The 27,654-nt window shown below is 42.5% G+C and overlaps 1 protein-coding gene across 1 annotated transcript in view; it reads left to right on the top strand.

Annotated features, from left to right (window-relative positions):
- Positions 1-26,738, top strand: part of LOC144769650 (IgGFc-binding protein-like) — a 573,708-nt gene extending 546,970 nt beyond the window's left edge. Inside the window, exons 18-19 of the mRNA XM_078653825.1 lie at positions 6,567-6,853; positions 26,684-26,738. Of these exons, the coding sequence (XP_078509951.1) occupies positions 6,567-6,853; positions 26,684-26,738 (342 nt within the window). The remainder of the gene's footprint in view (positions 1-6,566; positions 6,854-26,683) is intronic.
- Positions 26,739-27,654: the final 916 nt, after the last annotated feature.

Raw genomic sequence — 27,654 nt, 5'->3', positions numbered from 1 at the left:
GGTCAGGAACTTAATGTAGATTCCCACGGAAGGGCAGGTGCATTTGAAGGTGTTGTGCTAAATGGCATACACTGGTCTTGATTACCTTAGATCTTTGGTTTCTCACTGCAAACCTGGCCATTTGTTGTGCTCTAGCCATCTTAGTCTGGCTGTAATTCCTTAAATTAGGAAATCTCATTAAGGAGGCAGAGTTTTCCCTTTTCTGGGACCAAAACATGAGCCACCCCTGACACTGAGAGAATGTTGTTCACTCTCCCTGTTTGTCAAATTGTTAAAACCTTGGCTGTTCTCATCCTCTGATCCTTCCGAATGGCTTTTTATTTCTGAGATTGTTCCTAAATCAACCCACTACTGTATTGAGCTGAGTGCTGGGAAATCTTTAATTAGGCCTCCATGCTCTTTACAAAATATTTATAGTAATAATAATAAAAATAATAATAATAATGATACAAACCATTGAGGTGGGGCCAAAGACACTGGTACTGGAGTAGTCACCGTGACATGAGCAGGATTAGCATTTCCATTAGCAGGAGCATTTGCTTGAATTCTCAAATCACCAAAGTGTGAGGGCTGCAAGACAGGACATTCACTATTGGGAACCCCCCAGAGCCCATCCCTCAAAGAACCACAGTTGGTGATGAGGGCAGCATCAAACCAGTTAATCCTTTAGCAACACAATTTCCTGTTGCATGGACTCAAGCTCCTGCTGACCATCTTCCAAGTCCCTTACTAGGTACAAAGCTTTATTTCGATATAATAATATCTTAAAAGCACATGAAAATTAATATACAATTCATATTATTAAAAAACACTTAATAAATAGTTAAAAAGACAGTTTAAAACAGTATTAAACAATTTACAGCTTTGAGTTTAAAAGAAATAAGGAACCAAGAATTGCCTAGAAGAGGATTCGTCACATAGCTTTACATCTGATCACCCACGCCCAACTAAGGAATTTGGCTACCCCGCACGCCAGTACTGTGTTAGGGTCAGATTGTAAAATTCTTAAGGCTGGGGCATAGCCTCTGGTCTCAAGAAGGCGACAGACAGGTTTTAGCCATTTGGATCTAGGCTTATTATAGGCACTGCAGACAAAGAAAACATGTGGGATAGTTTCCAGTTCGGTGCTGCAGTGCGGACAGGTGGCATGCGTCTGGTGGGGGGGGTTTCCATTTAGAGGTGCGTTCACGGACTGGTAGGGTTCCTTTTCTAAACTGTACATATAATGCCCTATCTTTGGGTTTTCTAATAAAGTCCATGTAGGGTTCAAGTGAGGGTACAGTTTGTGCAGTTGAAACTCATCGGTGAGTCTGCCCAAGTTATCCGTTCTAGATTCCTGGGCGTCGACCCACCGCCAATAAGCCCGCTTGACTTCTAGTTTGGACAATGAAGCACTGGACTCCCATGCCACCCAAAGGCCAATGGCCAACAGAAGTTCCTTTATTTTAGAAAGCCAGGCTATTTTATGTGACCCCTGCAAGCTCATGATTTCTTTGAGGCCGTCTGCGTAGCTCTCTAGCTCTGGTGTACGCCACAGGCGAGCCCAATAAAGAAGCGGACGCAGAATTATAAAATCTTTGATAGATCTGCGTCCAAGATCGTATTGAATGGGCTTGCTAGGGGAACTCCTGGGGATGGACAACAGCTCCTTATAGAATTGGTTTTCAGCCATTACTAGCAGATCAACATTACTAAAGCCCCAGAGCTCTGCCCCGTACAGTGCACTGCCTACTGCTTTTGCTGAATAGATCTCTAAGGCAGGGGCTATAGGTCTTGAAACTGAGGATCTATGCTCCCTCCTTATGGCGCCCACGACCCGTTTGTGGTTTAGGGCCATTTTTTCAATGTGGGGTTTCCACTTGAGTTGGTCGGATATCCTAATCCCAAGATAATCTAACGTTTTGACCCGCTCTAGCGGCTCTTCATTGGGAGTAAGCGTACGATTAGCTTTTCTACTGGGATTGAAATAAAGGAGCTTTGTTTTGGAAGTATTGATAACCAAGCCCCTTAAGTTACAGAAGACACAAAACCGGTCCAGCAGTTTTTGAAGCCCCATGGGCGTTTTGGAAACGTGTCGTCGGCAAAGAGCATGGCGGCGACCTTCACACCAGCCAGACTAGGGGCGTCAGCATCAATGTCAGTTAGAAAAGAAACCACCCCATTAACAAATAGGGAAAAGAGGGTCGGCGCCAGAACACATCCTTGCCGGACGCCTCTGTTCACCGGAACTTTTTCTGTTAACTGCTCCTTCGTGCCCCACCGAATGCGTGCGTAAGTTCCATCGTGCATTCGGGCCAGCAGGTGCAGGATGGGCAGAGAGAACCCCATCTCGTGAAGGACCGCCCACAGCCGCCCTCGGGGGACCAGATCGAACGCAGTCTTCAGATCAATGAAGGCCAGGTACAGACCACCCTTGCTAATCGAGATTATCTTCCAATGCAGTAGTAACAGCCTGAAAGCCTGGTCTACAGTACTTGTACAGGCCCTAAACCCCGCCTGGAAGGGGGAGATAATGTTGTTCTCCTCTGCCCAGGAGAGGATCCTTTCGAGGAGGACTCTGCCAACCACCTTCTGACCAGCGTCGATCAGGCTGATCGGACAATAGTTGGCAGGGTCACCCCTTGGCCCCTTCTTATATATAGGGATCACTTCTGCTCCCTTCCATGAGTTTGGGACGCGAGACCCTAGGAGAAGGGCATTGATCAAAAAGGAGAAGAATTTGGACCATTGCTTGGGGCTGGCACGGAACAGATCGGCAGGGATGCCATCCTGGCCCGGTGCCTTGCCTTGGACGATTTTACTGATGCAAATTCTACCTCCCTCTGCCCTATTCGATCCATGAATGGGGGTATACCATGGTGGGGTAGTGTGCATTCAGCTGTCGCTTCGGTATTCTCGGGGGCCCCTACCCCAGCATACAGTTTCCTGAAGTGGTCGAACCATTCCCCATCCGTGATGTGGTTAGGTGGTTGGTCTGTTCCATCATCATTATTATTTCTCACTAGACCTGAGAATCGTTCCCCATTCCTATTCTGGCTAGCCAATTTTAACTCTTCCCAGTGGGAATCATCCCAAGCCCTCTTTGCCACTATAAGTGCGTGCCTGTACACGGCACGGGCTAGGCGAACCTCAGTTGGATCTCGGGTTTTGATAGCACAGATCAAATTAGACTTAGCTTCCCTGCAATCGTGGGTATACCACCTGGCGGCAGGCTTCCTACGTTGCAGCCGGCTTGTCCCACGTCCGTCATGGAAGAGGGCCGCCATCCTATCTATTGTCTCCTCATAGACCATATTGACCTGGGCGGAGCCGGGATCATCGGCACAGAGTGTAGAAAGCATCTCCGTCTGATCTTTAACGATTTCCCCCAGGGCATTGATCTTTTGCTCATTGATGGCAAATTTGTGCCATTTAATGAACCTTTTGCAGTTCGAAGGTACTATTTCTCTTGTCGCCATTGTTAGTCTATTGCTGGACGGGGGGTTCCCCACATTTATCAGATTGCACAGGCTAAGAGATAGGGGGTTGTGGTCACTTTGGATAGAAGGGATAACCACCATATCCAACACATGTTTCCACAGTCTCCTATCTACCAGAATGTAGTCAATTCTACTGGGGCAACTAACTCTATTGTAGGTACACGCTCCGGAGAAGTCAGACGGAGTGCGTCCGTTCACTGCTACCAAAGCATGTTCCAACACCAAGGCATTTATTTGGATAGTGATAGATGTCCACTTTTTAATCGGCGCGGTCGTCAATTGCGGGATTCCCCATCTCGCATCTTCCTCCAGTAGACCTGCCACGCTGTCGACAGCCAACGGCTCAAATGTGCAGTTGAAGTCACCAGCTATTAACGGCAGTGTACCCAGGGAACAGTTACAGAGTAAGTCTGCAAGTAGAGCTATGGTTGGAGATTTACCCCCCCCCGGTATACCTCTAGCATAGATGTTAAAGACTTCCAGAGTCTCTGTGGCTTGGGGAATCCGAATTGTTAACCTCATCATGTCATGGGAGATGTTAGGGGAGTAGGAGATCTTACAGTTTAATGAGATTTTAACCCAGACAAGCAGACCTCCAGATGGGCGACCCCTTCTAGAGGGAGTTGCAGGGACATGGAAAGTGGAATAGCCGGGCTTATATACTGGTTCCAAGCACCATGTCTCTTGGAAGCTACACAGGTCATATCAGTTCGTTCCAATCGGGGAGGGTTGTTTTATTCCCGAGACCTGCGACATTCCAAGAAACAACGCTCAAGTCTCTACTTTTACCATTGATGAGTAATGTGACCGGTTCAATCCCATGACCAACTGTGGAGATTGGAGTGTTGGGACTGGCGGGAACTATGAGCTCCTCGATCCCAGCATTACCTGTATCCTGAGGTGTAATACAATCTACCTCTATTCTTCTCTCACATAAGGAACAATCGTTGCCCTGTACTTTGTGGTTATCATCCCTGGTTACCAAAAAGGTGGGCATTGGGTTGCCACAGTCTAGGTTTAAGCTCTGTAAGTTACTAGTTTGGTTTTCTGCAGTTTCGGTTAAGGCTATAAGAGGGCAAGATATTCCCGGGGGTTCCGTAAGTCAATCAACAGCCTCCAGTGCACTCTACCTATTGTAACAGGGAATGGGAGGTTGGGTGAACTGGGGGCCATACCATTCCTCGCTACGCAGACTACCTCCATGCGTAGGCCAACCACCTCTGCGCTGTGACAAATTCCATCCTTCTACTACCCCACCACCTGGGATGAACCTGTTCAAGTCCCTACGCACCTCATGCCTCCTCCCTCCCCGGGTATAGTTATTATCCCTCAGCCAGCTCCAGCCATTGTCCAACTGCTCCCCGGGCATATAAAAATAGGACAGCGATTTAGCCACGATCGCAGTACCATTGGTTCCAGGTTTCCCCATGCATATGTGCTCAACAGTGCGAGGGTCCTCGAAAGTCACTGCAACACAATCTCCCTGAAGTGCTTTTCTATTAGGACCCACCCAAGGGGCTCTCTCAACCATCAAGATGTTACTGTGGGTCCCTTACTAGCTCAGAAACACTCTGGCGTCCTCAGACAGGGCCTGCGCCATGTCCTGGTTGTGCAACTTGTTGTCCATATCGTTAGCGCAATGGGACCTAGTGGGGCTTGGCCTTCTCTCATGCACTCACCTGATTCCAACTGTAGAGGCAATTATGGAACTGATGCTGGACCTGCTTTCTTTGAAGGGCTTGACCCATTCAAGGAATCGCTTCTCCCTAAACAAAGAGCAGCCCTTGGGAGAAGAGGGGTTAGGACAAAATAAGTAAAGAGAGACTTGCTCTACTCATTCCGGTCAGCAACTGTGGGGCACAGCATTAAATGGAGACCCTCTGAGTCTACTAGGTAGATGTGCACAGGACCATGGCCTCGGATTTTGCGAAGACGCAATGCACTGAAAACAACAGGAAGAGGTAATTACCATCAATACACTACACGCCTCTCATACAATGAATTTGCAATAATGTCTGTAACCTCCGCTCTGCCGACCTCACCCTGGCTGAAATCATATGCCTCTGGGGAGCCAGAATGGGTGGAAGTGCCTTCTCCTACATCAAGGCCAAGACCTGGAACAAACTCTCCCTCAACATCAGATGAACCCCCACATTGCAAGCATTCAGGAAGAGCCTCAAGTCCTGGCTTTTCGTATAATGCAGAGCTGCCTGATATCCCTCGTCAGCGCCTTGAGACCCTCACAGGTGAGTAGTGTGCTTCACAAATCGCTGATTGATTGATTGATTGATTGATTGATAAGTTGTACATATGCGTTTAATGTTAGTGCGCTGTTGTTGACCAAAGAAATATGGTTTCAAGAATGAATTAGCTTTATACCAAATATTTAATATTCAATGTGTCAATGCACTGTATTGTAGTTGTTAATCTTGTATAATAACGGATGTTCTAAAAACTTTTATTCACTCATGACTCAACCTTAGGTAAAGATTTATCAATGTTTTCTCTGTGAAATTTACAGCCCTGATAAAGCACAATTTTTGTGAAAGACATGTTGGCTCCTGGATTTTTTGTGCAGTGAATTGGAGTAAATTAAACTTCCTTTGGAGAAATATAAGAACCAAATCCTATTTGTGATAAAGCTAATTGGGTAATATATACTTGAACTTTGGAGAGTCTTTCCAAAGATATTGCTTCCAATTGGCTTGATATAGTCTCTGAATCTGTACAAATGTGTGTGTCTACATCGAAGCTTATGACCTCATAACTCCCTCAGGCACTATATGAAGTTCTACATAGCTCATCTTTGAAGAACCGTAAAGTCTGCATGTGGGCTAGTAGGCTTCTTCACAACTGAGTGAAGTAAAAGCATAACTTTAGTGATCACTTATGGACTAAAGCCTCCTCCCCTAGAAATGTAAAATGTCATCGTCCACTAACTGTTACTTATCTATTACTAGATTTTCCTTTATGTTGTTCAAGAAGTGCAAACACAAGCAGACACTTCCATTCTTAAATGCACTAAGCTTTACATGCTTCATCGAGGTTTATCTGCTGCAAGCTAACAGAATCCTTTCATGATTTCAGCTAAATGGACGTAAGGTCAGCTTCCCAGCACAAATATCAGAACTCTTGTCGATTGATATTAACGATATTGCTGTGGTGCTTAAATTTGCATCTAAGATCACAATTCAGTTCAGCATGAGTGGGTCAGTCACAGTGTCAGTCACTCCAGATATGGCTAACAGCTTGTGTGGAGCCTGTGGAAACTTCAATGGAGACAAAGTTGATGATTTGAAGCTTGCAAATGGAAATATAGCCAGTGCAGTTACAGATGCAATGATTTCCTGGATGGCGGAAGAGCTAACACCATGGTAAGTCCCACCCTAAAGCAATTTGTGTCATTAAAGTCATGAATTTATTATATAAATGTATTTTCTTAAAATTTGGCTTAGAATTTTGAAGAATGAAGCACTTGCCTGTCTGTAAAATAGTGAGGTTGAGATGAGATGTTATATGTGTGTAGTTTAGTGTATATATGTAAATGTAGCAGTTTGTGCATGAGTGTGTGTGCATGTGAGCTCCAAGGGGCAAGACAAAGACCCACAAAGTAAACCTCTCTAATCCTTATCATGAAAAGGGAGCATGGGATATCATTTTTCACATGGGCTGATCAAACTCCAACTTGAGATCCAATGGATCCACATTAAATTAAAGGCTCACGAAAGGGGTACAGAGATAAGCTTCCTACTTTCGATGAGTAAGTTAGCCTACTCGGGGCATATTTATGAGAAACTTGCATTGCGTTTGCACCACACAATGTGGTACATGCGTGACGCAAACCTGTAAATCAGATTTATGAAGCCATGCAGAAGCCACTTTGCGTGGCTCTGAGTGGATTCATAAATCCGGAGTATCACAACGCAGCGCAAATCCCTGGGCAGGTGTTCCATGTCCGTGTTGTGGGTATTCCCATGAGACTCTCATGGTTTTCGATGCATTCCCATATTTCCAAGAACTTGTAATCCTGAGAATGCAAATAAATCTTACACCTTCCAGGGGAGGAGTAATAAGGTAAATTATCTCTATTTCTCCTCATTTCTTCCTCTTTCTATGTGTGCTGCATTCTGCGCCACACATAGAAAGAGGAATATACTTCTCATGGTTGTTTCATACAGGAAGGTCACCTTCCTGCACAAAAGAAAATCCTGCATGCAGTGCAGGCACCCTTTCACCACAGTGCAAGGTTGCCTGCATTAGCGCTAGGCAGCCCATTGTTCGCCAGTGCATGAGCAAGGGCACAAATGTGCTGTACTGACTTTAATACAAGGCATTCCTGCACTTTTCCTGTCATGCAATGTGGTGCTTTGAGGTGGCTTGCTCTGCTGCACTGTGTGAAATGTTCATAAGTCTTCCCCACAATTCTCAATTTTTTTTCTTGGACTATAAAACTCACATTACACTTGAGGTGGCAGTGTCAGTGTGGTTACTGTTTGGACTGAGTTTGAAAAGGAAAGATATTTTTGTTTTCTTAATTACTTTAGTGCTGTTTGATGAAATGACTCAAAACCTATACACAAAAACCACTTTGTTTCTTTAGGGTAAGGTTTTGCAAAGGAGAGTTCTGAAAACGCTTATAGGAACAATTACTCACTGATACAGAAAAAACAGCTGAATGGAATTACACCAAGCTTGACGCAAATTGAGATGCTTACTCAAGGATTGTGCTTTTGTTGGTTTGCTCGAAATGTATTCTGTAGTGTTCCAGAAATAAGGGGCATATTTCCAAGGTCTTTAACTCCGCTTTTTTGGCTTACAAAGCCAAAAAAGCGGAGATAAAACCAGTGCCCTATTTACAAGAGGGTGCAAACATGCATAATCGCATGTTAGCACCCTTTTTCCCAATGCCTCCCTTTACATCTCTAATGAGATGCAAAGTGGGCGTCACTGGGCGTACCCCAGATGGACTACCTTGCAAATATCGCTGATATTTACAAGGCAGCCCACGTGATTTTAGCACACATTAGATTTCGGCGAAAACTGTAGTTTTCGCCAAAATCTAATGTCTGCTAAAATCCTGACTTAGCCATCCCTAACATAGGGGTGGATTATGCTGATACGACCCAGTGGGTCGTATCAGCAAGGTTATCGCCCTTTTGCTGGTAACATCGCTGAAAAACCAGCGATGTTCCCTGTAAAAGGGAAATAACCTCACTATCTCTGGAATTTTTATCGCCCTGGAGTAACGCGTTGTTAATTACGCGCTACCAGGGCGATAAATACCAGAGATAGCCTGCGATAATGTAATTATCGCTAAGCACGGCCAGCGATGATTAGCGCTGGCCGTTGTTAATATGCCCCTTACAGTTTAAAGAGGGACTTTGCTTGGACATGAAGGTCTTTACCCTTAGATAAAAAGTTAGAGATGTATCAACAGTTTTGGATGTGAAGATCTGTTAGAAATGGGGGTCTCTAGTTGGCAGAGGTAGGTACCACTGTCCAAATAGGGACCCTTGCTTCCAGTCAGGGTAAGGAGGCAACACTCTTTAGATAACGTCTGCTCACCCCCTTGGTAGCTTGGCACAAGCAGTCAGGCTTATCAAAGGTAATGTGTAAAGTATTTGTACCAACACTCACAGTAACACAGTGAAAACACCACAAACTGACTCCACAACAGTTTATAAAAATTAAAGTATTTAATCTACACGACACAAGACCAAAACGACAAAAATCCAACATACACAGTTCAAGAATATGGTTGCAAAAGAGTTCTTAAGGTTGCGATAAAATAATCAACAGTTGCGTGAAAAGTTCACAGTTGCGTCACGTTTAGCCAACTATACCTTTTAAATGCGACAAAGTTCCAAAGCAGAGGCGGGTGCGGTGGAAAACAAGTGATGCGTTGCTTCTGAAACCCTGGGGAGGGGATGCAACAACCCTGCTGCAGCAGCTGGCGTGTTGCGACTAATCCGGTCTGTATGGGGAGGAAGGCAGACTTGTATGGATTCCGGTGCGTAGGTTCCGTAGGAATTTTTCTCTCGCAAAGGCACGATAAGATGATCTTTGGAGTTGCGACGATCTCAGGGGCGACGATGCGCGGACCAGTGGAGATCTCTCTTTCGCAGCTCCTCGATGTGATGGCTTCTGCGAGGACACTCGCAACAACGTTATGCGGTCCGCAAGCAAGCGGTGCGGCGATCTCACCCAGCGACGAAAGGCTCTGCGACGACACGCGCATCGATGGTAATCCTTCCGCACCGGTCTGGTGCATCCCGCTAATGAAGGATGCGACGGCTCTGGCAGCGGCAACATGCGCTGCGACGATCTCGACCTTCGTAGTGGTGGGAATTTCCTCGCACTGTCGGGGATGCGCTCTGCAAGTGAGCGATGCGACAAAACTTGCAGAGAGTCTTTAAAAGCTTGGTTTCCAGCTTCCCAACACAGGTACCACTTCTAGAGGCACCACACATGGGCCACGCACTCCAGAAAGGACAGAACTCTCTCAGTGAAGTTCAGGGAAGCTGGGGGTGAAGTCCTTTTGTTCCTTGGACTTCCTAACAGGGAGCCAGCCCTCTCTCAGGCCCTTGGAGATTCCTTCAAGCAAGGGGACACAGCACAAAGCAAAGTCCTTCCCCTTTCCCTGGCAGCAAAGCAACAACAGGTCAGTCCATCTGAGCAACATCAGGACAGTCTTCCTTCTTCAGTTTCAGCTTTCTCCTTGGCAGAGGTTCCTTTTTGATTTCAGGATGATCTAATTTTCTGTTGTCAGGGGTCCTGTACTTATACCCCTAGTAGAAATCCATAAGAGTGGAGGTGCCTCATTGCATATGTGCCCCATTGTTGGGAGACCGTTTGTTGTTCAGAAGGGTATATGGTCAAAATATTGATTCCAAAATATAGACTAACACAAATATCGATTCCAAAATATAGAATGGACAAAATATCGAATGGACAGAATATAGACTTCAAAAATTATCATTTTTAAGGTAAGTAATGTAATATCGATTTTATAAATATAGAAAGTCAAAATATCGAAGTACATAATATAGGTTATTAAAAATATCGAATTTTTAACAATATCGAGTTTTTTAAGTGTTTTGTATGTTAGTATGTGTGAAAAGTGTATATTTTTTGTAATTTATTGGAAGTAATTATGTTATTTAATTTTTGCGTAATTTAATTCTGTAGCGGGTTGTGGGTTTATAGGGGAATAGGCTGGGAAGTAATTTAACTATAATTAATTAAATATGTTAATTACTTTATTGGTATTTATTTTGAATACATTGTTAATTAATTTTTAATTGGTAATTAATTAATTCTTAATTGATAATTATTTTTTTTAATTGATAATTATGTGAATAATATTAGTTTATTTTCTGTAGCGGGTTGTGGGTTTATAGGGGAATAGGGTGGGAAGTAATTTAATTATAATTAATTAAATATGTACATTTATTTATTGGTATTTATTTTGTATACATTGTTAATTAATTTTTAATTGGTAATTAATTAATTCTTAATTGATAATACATTTTTATTAATTGATTAATTGATAATTATGTGAATAAAATAAAAAAAGATTCTGTAGCGGGTTGTGGGTTTATAGGGGAATAGGGTGGGAAGTAATTTAATTATAATTAATTAAATATGTTAATTTATTTGTTGTTATTTATTTTGAATAAATTGTTAATTCATTTTTAATTGGTATTTAATTAATTCTTAATTGGTAATTAATTTTTATTAATTGATTAATTGATAATTATGTGAATGATATTCATTTATTTTCAGTAGAGTGGGAATAGTAAAATTTACCCCTATGCTATCCAAAGCTTTCCCTACTGTTGCACTCACTGGAGTGGGAATAGTAATTTTTACCCCTACGCTATCCAACGCTTTCCCTACTGTTGCACTCTCTGGAGTGGGAATAGTAATTTTTACCCCTACGCTATCCAACTCCTTCCCTACTGTTGCACTCTCTAGAGTGGGAATAGTAATTTTTACCCCTACGCTATCCAACGCTTTCCCTAATGTTGCACTCTCTGGAGTGGGAATAGTAATTTTTACCCCTACGCTATCCAACGCTTTTCCTACTGTTGCACTCTCTGGAGTGGAAATAGTAATTTTTACCCTTCCGCTATCCAACCCCTTCCCTACTGTTGCACTCTCTGGAGTGGGAATAGTAATTTTACCCCTACGCTATCCAACGCATTCCTTACTGTTGCACTCACTGGAGTGGGAATAGTAATTGTTACCCCTACGCTATCCAACGCTTTCCCTACTGTTGCACTCTCTGGAGTGCGAATAGTAATTTTTACACCTACGCTATCCAACGCTTTCCCTACTGTTGCACTCTCTGGAGTGGGAATTGTAAATTTTACCCCTACGCTATCCAACGCTTTCCCTACTGTTGCACTCTTTGGAGTGGGAATAGAAATTTTTATCCCTACGCTATCCAACGCTTTCCCTACTGTTGCACTCTCTGGAGTGGGAATAGTAATTTTTACCCCTGCGCTATCCAACGCTTTCCCTACTGTTGCACTCTCATGGAGTGGGAATAGTAATTTTTACCCCTACGCTATCCAACGCTTTCCTTACTGTTGCACTTCCAGGAGTGGGAATAGTAATTTTTACACTCCCGCTATCCTACGGTAATAATATTGTGTATTTTTTATTAATATTATGTTAATATATATATATATATGTTTTAACATATATGATTGTATGTTTTTTTTTTATAAGTTAAATTAATTATTTAATACTTTTAAGGTAATTTAAGTATTTTTAAGTATATTTTTGCTATTTATTTTTAATATTTTTTTAATTTTACATTATTTTTAAGAAATTCGATATTTTTACAAAGTATATATTTTGAAATTATATTTTGGGTTCGATATTTTGGTACTTACCTGTTTGTAGATAGGAATTCGATATTTTGTCTGTCCATATTTTGGAATCTATATTTTGGGTAGTCTATATTTTGTCCCTCGATATTTAGTCAGTGATCCGTTAAGAAGACCACCTCAGATACACTAAGGGTCACCCTTGGTCCACAGATGGATGCAGGAGAGGATGTGTTTGTGCATTGAGTTGGGGGTTTTGCTATCGCCAAGAATCTATTCTCTGGGAAGTTGTGAGGCCAAACAGTATCCTCCCTTATAGTGCCCTTTCTATGCATCCTGTCCAGCTCAATTTGAATATTGTTAGGTTCAGCGAAGAGGTATGACACTGCTAGGTTGGTGTCCTGTTGGGCTAAGTTTACAACTACCCTTTGAGGTTCTAGCTTGTTGGGCTGGATCTTGACCCTTATCCAGCCCAACAAGCTAGAACCTCAAACCCATCAGTAAAGGTGAATGAGGCACTGGGCTTTTTTGGGGGCTACCGCTTTGGACATGTAAAGCCTATCTGCACTTACCACATGTGGGATCAGTAAACAAATGTAACATGACCATGCTGATGCTCGGGAGCCACTGAGGGCATACGTATGTACCAGGTGTTATGTAAGAGGGAGCTTTGCAGTGCATGCAGGATGCTAATTTTTGGTTTAGGGTAATTATAGGTGACATACAAAAGATCCCGATGAGGGTGCTGTGTTTCCCTATTAGTGACTCTCTTTTGACTCAGTAGTTCCTCAATAATAAGTAAGTGTGGAGTTACTCGTAGACAGAGTGTACATGTGCACAGCATTAAAAATAATTGTTGTTGCAATATGGTCATTCGATGTGTGATTCCCTTTGGAGCCTTCTATGCTCTTCCGTTTTCTGTGTTTCTTCTGCACAATTGGAAAATGTTTGCAGTATTTAGTTCATGGTTTTCATGACCATGGGATGGATCAACTACTTGAGGGACCATAACACTCATCTGGGTATTAGGCAGGCTGTGGGGTTTTCCTCCTTCTATTGGTGTGAGTTCAGAAATTATCCTTTTCCTCTTTCGTTATTAGTGAAAGTTGACGACACATTGTGCTGGTGCACTTTAGTTGTCTTCTCTCTTACATGGTTTTGGAAGAACTTCATTGATAGTTAACTTGGAAACAATTACACATACTCTGTCATTAATGGTTTTCAGAGTCCCTGCAAATTTACCATAGGGGTATGATCACCATACTCCACTAGTCGTGATCTAGTGAGGCACCGGAAAATGATTCCTGCTAGCTATGTTTTAGTATTTTCAGTACGTAAGAGGGATTCTTAGTTTATCTAGATAGACAAAATCTTTTTATAGACCGCCTGATTGTGCAGCAAAGTATGCCAGGATCTCTGTAATTTTATTGTTCAAAAATCGCTAGTATATGCTAATTTTATGGCCCATGGCGATTTTAATCTGCACGTGAATGACAAGCAGCTCAGCTGGTCTCTTCCTTGGCAGGGGCTAACCTTATGCAGCTTGTATCATCCCCTAGGCACAAAGCAGGCCATACCCTAGATTTTGTTTTTTCTAATATCGCTTCTATAGATATGGAGACTCCCTGTCCACTGGTTTGGTCGGATCACTGTTTGATTCCTTTTTTCATTAATCTGGCAGAACTCAGGGTAAGCGCTCCATTATAAAACAAAATTGGAAAAACTTGCCCGCAGCATCTCTAAGTCCGATTCTACAGGAAAATGATCCACCTCTACCTTCAGACCCAATGCAGATGCCCTAGCTGTAAAACCATTGATCTCCGCGACTGTGGAGTCCATTGCTCTAGCTAGAGTTGCGAAGTCTCTTATACATTCCCCCTCTGCACCTTTGTTCTCTGACTCGCTTAGAGAAGTTAAAAGCAGGTGCAAACGCCTGGAACACCAGTGGAGAGTGAGCTACTGTGAACTGGCAAATGTAATTTATAAAAATGCACTGAAAGAACTACATAAGCTGATAAAAGTATGCAGGAGGAATTATATAGTCACTAGTATTCACAAGGCAGTTCCCTCTAGTAGAGAGGTTTTTAAGGTGGTTTAAACCTTTTTTAAACCTATTGCATTAGAGACCAAATTACAAGCTTCCCCTGCTTTGTGTGAAAAGTTTCTATGATAATAAAATTTTGAAGGTTTACGATTACTTCGCAACGCCAGTGGCAACATAGAAATTAGATAGGCTGTCGGGAGCTGCGGCAGATCCCTCGCTTACAAACTACATGCCAATTTCGCAGCAATATGCATTGGCAGAAATTCAAAAATGCAGATCAGGTTCCCCAGAGGATCCATGTCCGCCTAAACTTTTGAAAGTGTTGTCTCATTCTCTTATTTATGTGCTATCTCATATCTGGAACACTTCCCTTGAATCCGGCATTTTTCCCTCTGAGAAAAAAAACGAATGGGGACCCCAGAGATCTCAATAATTTCAGGCCAATTTCATTGCTGCCCACGCCGGGAAAAATGTTAGAGAAGTTAGTCCAGCACCAACTGACTAACTTTTTTGAGAGCCAGGGCTCTCTGCATGACACACAATCTAGATTCCGGGCGGGTTTCAGCACCGAGACTGCTCTCCTGGCGGTGAGAGGGTCGCTCGATTCAGGGGCATCAGCGTTGCTGGTGCTCCTGGATCTGTCTGCGGCATTTGATACACTTGATCATGCCATGTTGGTTCAGAGATTAAGGGACTTGGGCATTGGAGGGAAGGTGCTGGCATGGCTCAAATCATATCTGAGAGGTTGCACTCAGGGAGTCGCCCTACAGCCATTTGAATCAAAGCCTAGATCGTTCCTTTTCAGCTCCAATTCAGCAGGTCTCTGCTACTTGTTTTTGCAATTTGAGAAACCTTTGGAAGTTTTTATATTTCCTGCCAGAAGACTGCCGCACATCCGTAGTCCATGCCACAGTGACATTGAGACTGGACTACGCAAATGGTCTACATCTTGGCCTTCCTAAATATTCTATTTAAAGCCTCCAGATGGTGCAGAATATGGCTGCAAGACTGATCAGACACACACCTTTTCGGCACCATGTCTCTCCGCATTTACTTGAACTTCACTGGCTCCCAATTAGCCAAAAGAATTGAATTCAAGGCCATGGCCTACCGGGCCCTAAAGGAAAAGTGCCCCGGATACCTCAAACTTAGGCTATGTGGCTATAAGCAAAATCGGTCTCAGCGGTCAAACTCACAAAATCTGCTATGCATCCCCCTCTTTGCAAAAGCCCGGCTGGGTGGTAGGGCATACTCAGTGAGGACGGGCAAACGGTGGAGCGCCCTGCCTGGTAACCTCTGCCTAGATGATTCAGAGACCTTCTTCAGAAAAGCGTTGAAGACATGGCTCTTCAGGCCTGACCAGGCTTGGGAGTAGTGCTTGGACATCTATGCGCGTAGTGCCAGGACACCTCTGATTGAGGTAGCTGTTTGCGCTTTACAAGTTTCAGTATTGTTAATATTATTATCATTATTATTATAAGCCATTGAACTACCCTCCAATCCTAACTGGATGCTTAGATTGGTGCTAAGTATGTTTGTGGGTTGGTCTCCTGACTTTAGGGCATAGGTCTTCAATCTATGGGGCGCGACACTCAGGGGGGGCGTGGAGTCATTGGAAGGGGGTCACACATTCACCTGCCTCACTGCTGCCTCGAATCCAAAACATTTACGTTTCGTTTTGGATTCGAAATAATAGCATCTCTGGAGCCTCTCTGATTGCAGGACAGGGCAAAATAAACCAATCAAAATGTGGCTACGTCATCAATGCCTGTCCTCCAATCAGAGAGACTGCAGCATGCACATCAGGAAATGCCCGCAAACTTTGTCAATAAAGATGGACCAGCACCTTCGTAATGCAGGCTGTATTTCCACGGAGTTCTGCGCCGTCACTGCTGCCTTTCACTGGATCCAGTTGCCTTTCTTGACCCTGGCTGCTTTCACCTCGTGTTCTTTTTTCAAACTCATCTTCGTGGCTCACTACTCTCTCTGCATTAGGATCTCCTTCCCGGCTCATTTCCAAGGCAACTCGAAGCTTCCAGGAATAATTAGGTAGGCCCCCTCCTCATCCCCCATGCCTTGGCTTTTCAGCTGCAGACATACATTGAAACTATCTTGCACGCAAAGACACACACACAGATTCTGATCTGTTTCCTTGGTTGAGCAATGTGGGTGGGGCCTGGGGGGGACAGGAAAAAGTCTCTGGTTCATTTTTATGACTGTGGAATGGTGTTTATTTCCAGTGTACTTTCTGTTTTTGAAGCAGCATTTTATAATCATTTGTTTGAAGGTGAAATATTTATTTTCCGTGTTCTTTCCGTTTTTATTCTTGTAGCAGCAGATTAATATGATGCCTTTGTCCAACTACAGTTGCCACACTTTACAAAAAAAAGCAATGGATATTTGTTTACGAGTAAAGTGTCCAAGATTGCACCTTAATTGATGTGGTGGTGTTTGTAATACAAAAACGTTATCACACGGAGGAATCATTTAAAAACTGTCTGGGAGAGTTCATCTGAGGACATCATTTTTTGTCAAAAAGTTCTAAGTATTAAATATTCACAAAATCACAATATATAAGACTGGTGGCCTCAACAGCGTCTCATGTCTTTTTATTACATGTATAAGTATTTTTTAAATAGGCAAAATAACGTTTATTAAATTCACTAGGAGGTGCAATGAAATATTAGTGCAGATGTTGCAGTGACAAGAGAGGATTCTAAAGGCACGGGAAAAAGAAGCAGTCCTTGAAATTAACTTCTGATCACACTCCTAAAATAGTCCGTGATGCAAATTGCAGAAACCTGCAGCCAATGGCTGATCTATAATATCCGTTTATAGCTTCATAAATGTAAACAAGAGATCACAAATTCATGTCCCTGATGTCAAGGCTATGTAGACTGGATCCGCATTCTATGTACTTTCCCAGTTCTAATCTATTAGCAGCAGGTTCTTATATATACTGGACCAACTGTCTAGGTTTCAATCTAACACCTGATGCAGTCTTAATATTCATAGGCTGTTCCACCCACTTATAGATCTGTGAGTGTGTGCATGAGTGTCTTAGTGGTCAATGACTGAGAGCGTGGGTGTCTGAGCAGTTCTGTGAAAGGGGTTATAAGTCTCTGAGTAGGATTATGAGTGGGTGCATTAACCTCTGAGTATATCAGTGACTGGATGCATACGTCTCTGGAAACGCTCATGAAAAATTATGCGAGGAATAGCACAGTCCTGGGTATAATTTATTAATGGTGCATACAGTGCATGTGTGATGTGGCCATGATACACTTATACGAGTGTCCCTCATTCCCCTTGAACCGCTAATTATGGGCTCAATTGTGGATCTATGGGTAAGATGCTCATGCAGATAACACTTTAAAATGGAGAGAATGTGAATAGTACTTTTACAATTATGTATTCTACAATCATTGAGAGACAGGAGACTTAACGTTCCCATTTTGTGGCATAAATGCATGCTTTTTTGGAGTAATTGGGAAATAGGGAATTAGCTTATCAATATGTTTTAATCAATGCCTTACGTATATAAAGACATTGAATAAAATGTGTAAATTTGATGCAACTTTGACATTTAACATCGTGCGTTAACACTGAATATTGAATACAATTCTATTTGTGTTGTAAAGTATATCATAGATGCATCAGGTTTCCCTACTATAAGATGGAGGCCACAATGAGCAGTTTTATGCATGAATTGTCTCTTTTTCATTTTATTTTGACTTGTAATATCATTTGACACTGAACCAATCAGATATGCTTTATAATTAATTTAATGGTGCACCCCAGCTAAACATTGAGAAAGCTGTTTCGTTGTGACATTAAACATGTATTTTCTCCTCTCTTCCGTGAGTATTGTTTGTTTCTTCTTTGATATATATATATATATATATATATATATATATATATATATATATATATATATATATTATATATATATATATATATATATATATATATATATATATATATTTTTTTTTTTTTTACATCTTACATCTGTTGATGCTATAGACGTTTTTAATGAAGCTGTTATCGCTGACTTAAAAAATCTGGCCAAACACACAAATAAAGGAATTGAACATTGCAACATCCCACGGAAGTATTGGGAAGCTCTGCAAACCACTAAAAAACGACAAAACCATAGAGATCAAACCATCAGACAAAGGTGGAAACATGGTGATTTTTAATAAAGAACATTACCAAAGAGAAGAAATGCGGCAACTGGGAGATGTTGAATGTTACACCCAAATCCACCGAAACATATATGTGGAAAGTATAACCAATTACCATCAATTAATGGGACAATGGAAAGAGGAAGGTATGCTAAATAATGACGAGTACCTTTTTCTGCTTTGCGAAGAACCTACTTTACCAACATTCTACCACTTGCCAAAAATTGATAAACACTACAAAAATCCACCGGGAAGACCTATTGTGGCTTCAATCAACAGCCTCTTGGAGAACACGGCGATTTATGTGGACTCATTCCTATCTCCTTTTGTGAGAAACCTGATGTCGTATATACAGGACACACAGGATTTTCTCAGACATATAGAAGGGATTAGATGGGAAGAGAATGTATTGCTTATAACCTTGGACATCACAAGCTTATACACCTGTATTAGTCAATCAAATGGTGTAACAGCAATAAGATGTTTTTTAGGCCAGAAACATCCAAAATGTACACAACACAATGAAATGCTGTTAGATATGGTCTCATATTGTCTCCATAACAACATCTTTATATTTGGTGGACAACTGTATCTACAAAATCGGGGTACAGCGATGGGTACGTGCTTCGCCCCCAGCTACGCGAACCTTTTCGTCGGCTGGTGGGAGAAGCACGTAGCCTGGAGGGAGACCAATGACCATTGGTTGGATAGGATCGTGCTTTGGTCGCGATATATTGACGACCTGTTTATTATATGGAGAGGCGATCGACCCTCGGCGGAGGAGTATATCGCATCTTTAAATATTAACGACTTAAACCTGATTTTTACAGGGAATATCAGCAATAGTACGGTCAATTATCTGGACCTACAGGTCTACATTGAAAACAATGTCTTACTAATCCGTCTTTTCAGAAAACCGACTGCGGGCAATGCAGTTTTGCACGCAGGCAGTCATCATCCAACCGGCCTGATAAAAAGCATACCCTATGGGGAACCTTTGCGCTTAAAGCACAACTGTACCACTGAGGAAAGCTATACAAGTGCTAAAAACGATGCAATGACACGCTTTAAAGACAGAGGATATAGGGAAGGACATTTAAAAACTGCTGAATTAAAGGTGCAGAATATTGAGAGGAAAACATTACTGTCCTCCAAAAATAAAACAACTAACACTGAGGAGAATATTGTACGAATGATTACTATGTACAATAACAAATCTGCCCAAATACTTCAAATTTTCAAAAAGGATTGGCACATCCTCCAAACTGGCAATATACTGAAAGACCATATTCCACAACGCCCTCCTATCACGTATAAAAGATGTCCTTCAATCGGAGACCATTTAATACACAGCCACTTTACTAAACCCAATACAACACATAATAAACTGGGGATACATGGCGTCTTTCCTTGTCGGAAATGCAAAGCCTGTAAATTTAGTAAAAAAATCACCACTTTCGAAGGTAGGCCGGGGGACCCTAGGCCAGTAAGAACAATTGAAAAGTTTTATAATTGTAACTCCGTCTCATCTGTCCATGTAAAAAAAGATATATTGGCAGCACAAAGAACCCCACTAAAAAACGAATATTAGAACACATGCGGGCCATTTCAACCAAGGACCCAACCTACCCCGTCGCAAGACATTTTGAACTGTACCATCAAAGTAACAGGGATCTGTTACAGTATTATTGTATCGACGGGGTAGATAAGCATAAAAGGGGTGGAGACAGGTTGAAAAAACTCAGAGCTAAAGAGTCTCGTTACATTATAGAGCTCCAAAGTATGAGTCCGGCTGGACCCAATAATGATGAAGAACTTTGGACTCACCTCGAGTAAGGAGTGGTTAGGCTATATTAAGAAGATAGACACAGCTGCATTGTAAAAATAAGGACGTAGTATAAATATACATAAAAATACATAGATCCTTTCTATTCCCCCAAATCCTTTATGAAACAAACTGCTGCTTTATATGAAAAAATCAAAAGGAGACTCTCTATTAGCAGTAAGTTCCTCTAGACATAGATGAAATAGCAAGCCCATCCAGGGCACAATTTTGCTACCGCAACAGGTTCTGTGACAGAGAAATCTATCTTTATTTACGAATTATGTGGATACTGTCCAGGTTTTGCTCTGTCACTATTGTGGTTAAAAATTATAACAGGCAACATGTATTGCAAGTAATGAATTTTTGGAATATAAAAACATGCCTGTTAATGAAATTGCTTTTAATTTCTTAATTTTGGTTTAAATTTTAGTTTTGTTTTTAGCACTTGCACTTTAAAAACGAATTCAATATGTTGTTTGTATTACATTAACCCACTATAAGATGGCCACCGTAAAACTTACATCATGGAGGCTGGTGAAATGTCCATCTTTTGTTTTCATGGCTATGACAACATATGGTGGGTTTAAAATGGTTGTGTTACACATTGGTAGTCGACATTGAAAAAGCTGCGAGGCAAAACACGTCTGTCGACAGGGGGGAGAAGACTTATGCACCGAATAAACCATCTCTAAGCTTTATAATCTACTCCGTGTGTGCCTTTCATTTTTTGCCAGCCAAAGCGCCTGCTGCATGAAGCAATATATATATATATATATATATATATATATATATATATATATATATATATATATATATAGTGGTACTATTACCAATTTTCGATCAATATGTGACAGAGAGTTACTTCTACATATGTTCGTTCATATGACAAACAATGCATGTAAATGTCATAGAGTGGTAGGGAAATGGATGGTAGCATAGTTGTGTGGAAAAGAATAACACTTATCTTTTCTTTTCACTCTTTTTCTTTTCAGCTCCTAGAATTGACTTTTTGGCTTCTGAAGGATTTTACATTAACTTGGTCCAGTTATGATGGTTTGGGTGCAGTAGCTTCTTTAGTTCTTATGTCTAACTCACCGATTTCTTCGCTCAACACCTCTTTTTGGTGAAAGGTTATACATCTGGAGCAAGAAGTACGTTCCTTCCAGTTAAGCAAGCAGCACAATCTTTTGAAGACATCCTCTAAATGGGAATAAACTGTCTGTATTCTTCTAATTTGAAGGGCAATGTATGTATGTATTATTTTCCCTGAATGTCCACTTCAAATAAACTCTTTTGGCACAGGATTGTGTAAATACATGTTGCAGTATTTTTTACTTGGTTTCTAAGCTATGTTCTATACTTTTTGGTGAATCGTGTCAGACACACTACCCTAGTAGAATATTTTCCAGAGATTAAATGAAAGCAGAGAAAATATATTCTCATATGCAAGTTTCCGTTTGTTAATTTTTTATAAACGTTTACTGAACCAAATAAATCCCCATGTTTAATATTGAGGACCACTTAGGCCAATGCATTATTAATGGTTACTAGAACACCCCAGCACAAATAACATTGGCACAAGATATGTGGGGTGTTTTGCAGTGTGCTAAATAATTGAGAACTCAATCAATCAGAGTACTTGTAAAACGCGCTACTTACCCGTGAGGGTCTCCGGGCACTGAGGGGAGGGGGTGCCGCTACTGCTCGAAGAGCCAGGTCTTGAGGAGTCTTCTGAAGGCGAGTAGGTCTTGGGTCTGCCGTAGGTGGGCAGGGAGGGTGTTCCAGGTCTTGGCGGTGAGGTAGGAGAAGGATCTGCCACCGGAGGTCATTCATTGGATGCGGGGGACTGCGGCGAGGGCAAGGCTGGTGGAGCGGAGCTGGCGGGTAGGGGTGTAGAAGCTGAGTCTGCTGTTCAGATAGGCTGGTCCGGCATTGTGGAGTGATTTGTGTGCGTGGGTGAGGAGCTTGAAGGTGATCCTCTTGTTGACGGGGAGCCAGTGTTGGTCTCTCATGTGGGGGGTGATGTGGCTGCGGCGGGGGACGTTGAGGATCAATCGGGTGGAGGCGTTTTGGATGCATTGTAGTCGTCGTAGGTGTTTGGCTGGGATTCCTGCATAGAGTGTGTTGCCGTAGTCCAGTCTGCTGATGACAAGGGCATGTGTGACCATTCTTCTTGTTTCGGTCGGGATCCACTTGTAGATCCTGTGTAGCATGTGGAGGGTGTTGTAGCAGGAGGAGGAGACGGCGCTGACCTGTTTAGACATGGAGAGGGAGGAGTTGAGGATGACTCCTAGGTTGCGTGCCTGGTTGGTGGGTGTTGGTGCTGTTCCCAGTGTGGTCAGCCACCAGGAGTCGTCCCAGGCAGAGGGGGTGGGTCCGAGGATGAGGACCTCCGTCTTGTCCAAATTCAGCTTCAGACAGCTGCTCCTCATCCAGTCGGCGACAGCCTTCAATCCCTCAGGGAGGTTGGTTTTGGGGGTGTGTGGGTCCTTGGTGAGGGAGAGGATGAGCTGGGTGTCGTCGGCGTAGGAGATGATGTTGAGGTCATGATGGCCGACCACTTGTGCGAGGGGGTCCATGTAGACGTTGAACAGCGTCGGGCTGAGGGATGAGCCCTGGGCGATGCCGCCGATGATGTAAGTGGCTTTGGATTGGAAGGGTGAGAGGCGGACGCTCTGGGTTCTGCCGGAGAGGAAGGAAGTGGTCCAGTCGAGGGCCTTCTCTTGGATTCCGGCTTCTTGGAGGCGTGTCTTTAGGGTACGATGGCAGACCGTATCGAAGGTGGCTGACAGGTCCAGGAGGATGAGGGCTGATGTTTCGCCCTTGTCTAGTTGGCACCTGATGTCGTCTGTGGTGGCGATGAGTGGTGACTCTGTGCTGTGGTTTCGTCTGAATCCGTACTGGGACGGGTCCAAGATGTTGTTGTCATCGAGGTGGTGGGTCAATTGTATGTTGATGATTTTCTCGATGACCTTCGCCGGGAACGGGAGCAGGGAGACCGGCCGGAAATTCTTGAGGTCATTGGGGTCCGCCTTGGGCTTCTTGAGGAGGGCGTTGATTTTGGCGTGCTTCCAGCTTTCCGGGAATGTCGCTGTATCGAAGGAGATGTTGATGACCTTCTATAGTTAGGGGGGGATAACTGCGTCCGCTTTGTTGAATATGTGGTGTAGGCACGGGTCTGACGGAGATCCTGAGTGGATGGAGTTCATGACCTTGCGTGTCTCGTCGTCGTTGACGTTGGACCAGGAGGTCAGTCGGTTGGTGCTGGTGGTGTTTGCGGGGGAGGTGGAGTCTGGTGTAGTTGGGGTGGTTGTGGTGTTGAAGCTGTTGTGGATGTCAGCGATCTTGCCATGGAACATGATGGCTAGCGAGTCGCACAGTTCTTGTGAGGGCACTTGCATGGCATGTGTGCCTGTTGTACACGCATATGTATCCTAAGTGTAAGGTTTTGCTTGGACAGTTACCACCAGTCAGAAGGATTGCTTACCTGCACTTCTAGTTCCCTGTCAAAGATAGTCTCTCAGAATCCATTGACAGTAGACTATCTCAATGCACATCCAAGGTCCGTAGAATACTTACTCATTTGAAAAAATGCTAACTGCTGATGTTAACATTTTCTAATCTTTCATAATTATTTATTTAAAATAGTGCATTCAATAGCGAAGATGGATGCAAAGTACATTTGGCTAAAAACACCACTGTTCTCCACTATTTTAAATACAAATCGCATACTTCAACGTACACTGTACTATGCACTGAAGTTTTCAGAATTCCAGATGAATGTCAGCTATGCTGAAGAAATTAAATCTTCATTCTCAGGGGTCTAACTAATACTTGATAACAAAGAAGTTGGCACAGAAGCTGAAATATGAAAAGACATCTTTATTAAACTTAAACAAGTGAGACTACGTCACACAGAAGCCGTAGCAACTGAATGAGGCAGTCTGAGGAGTACAGAAAACAGAGGCCATATATATGCTTAGGGTTACAAACTCCGCATAAAAGTAAGGGGCAGTCCTAGCTTTTGCAAGCATGCAAAATACCTAATATGGGCATAAAAGATCTGCCAAATATTAGCGAATAGGAAAACATTCAAAACAAGGCATCATGTAACCAGAACATCCCCCTTGAGTCGTGCTTTTGCCCAACCCGATAAGTCAATCAATTACACCACCTATAGGTCAATCAGTAATGGCAGGACATGTCTGTATGCTTCAAAGGAAAGGTTGTGGAATAGGAAAACACAGGGAGAGAATAGCGAAGGCCAAAAGATAAGTTACAGCACGAGAAGAATGCTAAAGGCTAACAGATAGTTGATACAGGGATTAGGTGGTACAGACAAGGATTAGTTTAGGCCGGCTGGTGTCTGAGATGGGTTTCAAGACAAGGACAGATGGGGTTTTCAACACGTTGCAGTCTAAAAGGGCAGAGACACTTCGTGAATCATGCAGCCTGTGTAAAGGCAACACAAAAGGGAGTTGAATGTAAAATGAAGTCGAAATTAAAGAACCTCAGACCCTCCTTTTGCCATTACACAGGCAAATCCTAATTCATTGCTAGGCAAGCATTTTCCATTCTAAACATTTCATTAAGGGTATGAGCAGGAATACAAAGAGAACAGGGCCCTGGGTCTTAATTAACATATAGACAACAGGAGAAAGTAATGACCACTATTACAAACAAAATTATCATTTTTCACAACCCTAAGCAAAAGCAAATCCTAAAATTATCTAGTAACCTTTTTAGGGCTCGTATGTATTTCAGAAACTTATTATATATTCAGGTGAAACAGTGGCGATCCTTATCAATGCTCTCAGATGAAAAGGGATACTTTTCCACAGAGAATGGACTTTATTCTGCTTTTACTAAACAGAATACTACTTTAAAACAATGCCAGCAAAACAATAAGAATCAGTCTCCTAACACCCATTTTATGCAATCGCATGGAAACCACTTGCAACCACAACTATGCCCAGAGTCCATTCAAGCCTCTCTGGCAGGCTTCTATTGTCCATCAAATCTGCTCCCATTGTTTTCTCATTGGTCCTCTTGATTCAGGCCTTCCATGAAAATAGTGCTTCTCAGTATCCGTTTGAGTGCCCTCCTGGCAAACATTCACAGCTCATTCGAAAGTCTCAATGTCTCAATGCAGTGCACCAGTGTCTCTCCTCTGTGGCAGACACTGCAGATAGTGTGCTTTTCATTGATCATGGGCACAGATCATCTTGTGCAGACCCAGGTCTACATTCTCAAGCTCCAACACTCATTATTCAGTGTCAGAGGACGCTCAGGCTGCTCTTTCATGGGCACCATAATGTAGTGCCTTTTGCCAATCTTGGATCCTCCGGTGCACTGCACTTCCGTTGGAGCAAAGGTGTGGCCAAAACTCAGGCCAAGGGGCTCAAGGGACTGCACACCGTCAGAGGTTACCAGCACATGACAGGTGGAAAACTGAAGCCTCAAAACAAAAGGAATCCTTCTATTTTGCTCTTTTGCACTGAAATTCTGGTTCTGTGATGTCCAATGCCGTCTGATGGAGCAAGTTCGATGCTTTAGAGATACCATTGATGGCGCGCTGGCCATCGCTGTCCAGCCTTGCTACTTTCTTGGTGCTGGGACTAGTGACGTAGGAAATGTGACACAGTTGTTAGTTTCCTTCAATTAAGTACAAAAACAGTTCATTGTATAACAAGGGGACTGCAAGCAGGTGGCCTGCAATCTTCAAAGGAGTGGCCATACGCCATGGGACAATTCTGGTCTAGAATACACTGTCATTCTCAAAGGCAATACAAAGACAAAAGCAGTAGGCAAAACAGTGCCTCTGGCCTCTTCAATTGGTTTTCCATGTGAGAGCATATCCTCTACCATCTAAGGGTAGATAGCGACATGGGAATTCTATCTGAATGGATGTCCTCACACATGGTGACATCGTCTAATGGGGTAAACACATTTGGTCTCTCAATGATTACATATAGGTGTTCCTAAATTCCTTACCTCGATCATCTCAAAAGCGAAATCGCATAATACAGATTATCAGGGACATGTAGATACCTCCCTTTTAATAACTGTGCATCAAGTGCACTATGCAATACAAAGGCTAATGATCAAAATGTGGAAACAAAAGACAGGAACTAGAGAGTCCTGGTATTTCCATGATTTAGAACACATCTGATCCCACCGAAAATTAAAGAAGCAGGAACAAAAGGGTAAAAATCCAAATTAAAATAGTCATTGAAAATTTGTCATGTTCAAAAAATAAATGTAAGGTATCTCCTTTTTTTTTTTAATTGAGATTTTTCCCCCAATTTTTTCAGGGTAAAGGGCACATCAATAGCAAAGAAGAAATTACTTATTCATACAACACCATGAAAAAAAAGAACAAATACAGTGACATTGACAGCCAGGGAAAAAAAACAAATTAAACAACACATGGCAGATTTTGATATATATTCTGCTTCAATTATTATAGTACAAACACTGCTACCTTCTCCTAAAAAAAAAGAATAAAAAAAAGATAAAAGGGAGAAAAAGGATAGAAAACTAAATAACATTATCATCATTATCATCATTCTCATCCTTCCACCTTGTTATTGGTTCCCAAATTTTTAATCCAAGCCTCCTCCCCCTCCTTCCCTTTCTAGCGTAAATTGCTTTTTCCAGACTATATATTCTAAGTATCCTGGCTAACCACTGCTGATACATCGGTGGCGCTGGGTCGAGCCACGCCGTAGCTATACACAATCTTAGTACTGCCATAGCCACAAAGACAAAGTACCCATCTTCACTCAGGGTACCGTCTGGATTCACGCCCAACATAATTATTGAAGGCGTTAAGTTAAGTGGTATGGCTAGTTCCCTCTGCAAAAATGTCTCAATCCCTTTCAAGATCGTACAGAGATGTGGACATGTTGAAAACATATGAATAATATCCGCCTGCAAGCTTCCACATCTAGGGCAGTTAATCCCCGATACTCCCCCCATTGCGCTATCTTCGCTGGAGTGTAGTATAGCCGATACAATGTTTTGTAATGCTGCACCTGAAGGGCTGCAGAGCACAAAACATTCATGCCCATTTCTAATGAGGCCTTAAAACATCCCCTTTCTACCTCCAGCTTGCATGACCAGCAATCCGCCCATTTCTCCAAATCATCCTGCTTAGTTTCAATTAACTCATAATAAAAGCGCTTAATAGTACAGCTTATTCCACTCTGTGCCACCTCCATTACAGCATTTTTTGCAAACCCCATAGGCCCCCTATTTTATTGGCCCGAAAAACTTCTTACTT

The sequence above is a fragment of the Lissotriton helveticus genome, chromosome 7 (assembly GCF_964261635.1).
Source record: "Lissotriton helveticus chromosome 7, aLisHel1.1, whole genome shotgun sequence".
Classification (NCBI taxonomy): Eukaryota; Metazoa; Chordata; class Amphibia; order Caudata; family Salamandridae; genus Lissotriton; species Lissotriton helveticus.
Note: the sequence above shows the minus strand (reverse complement) of the source record. Positions and strands in the feature narration are given on the sequence as shown.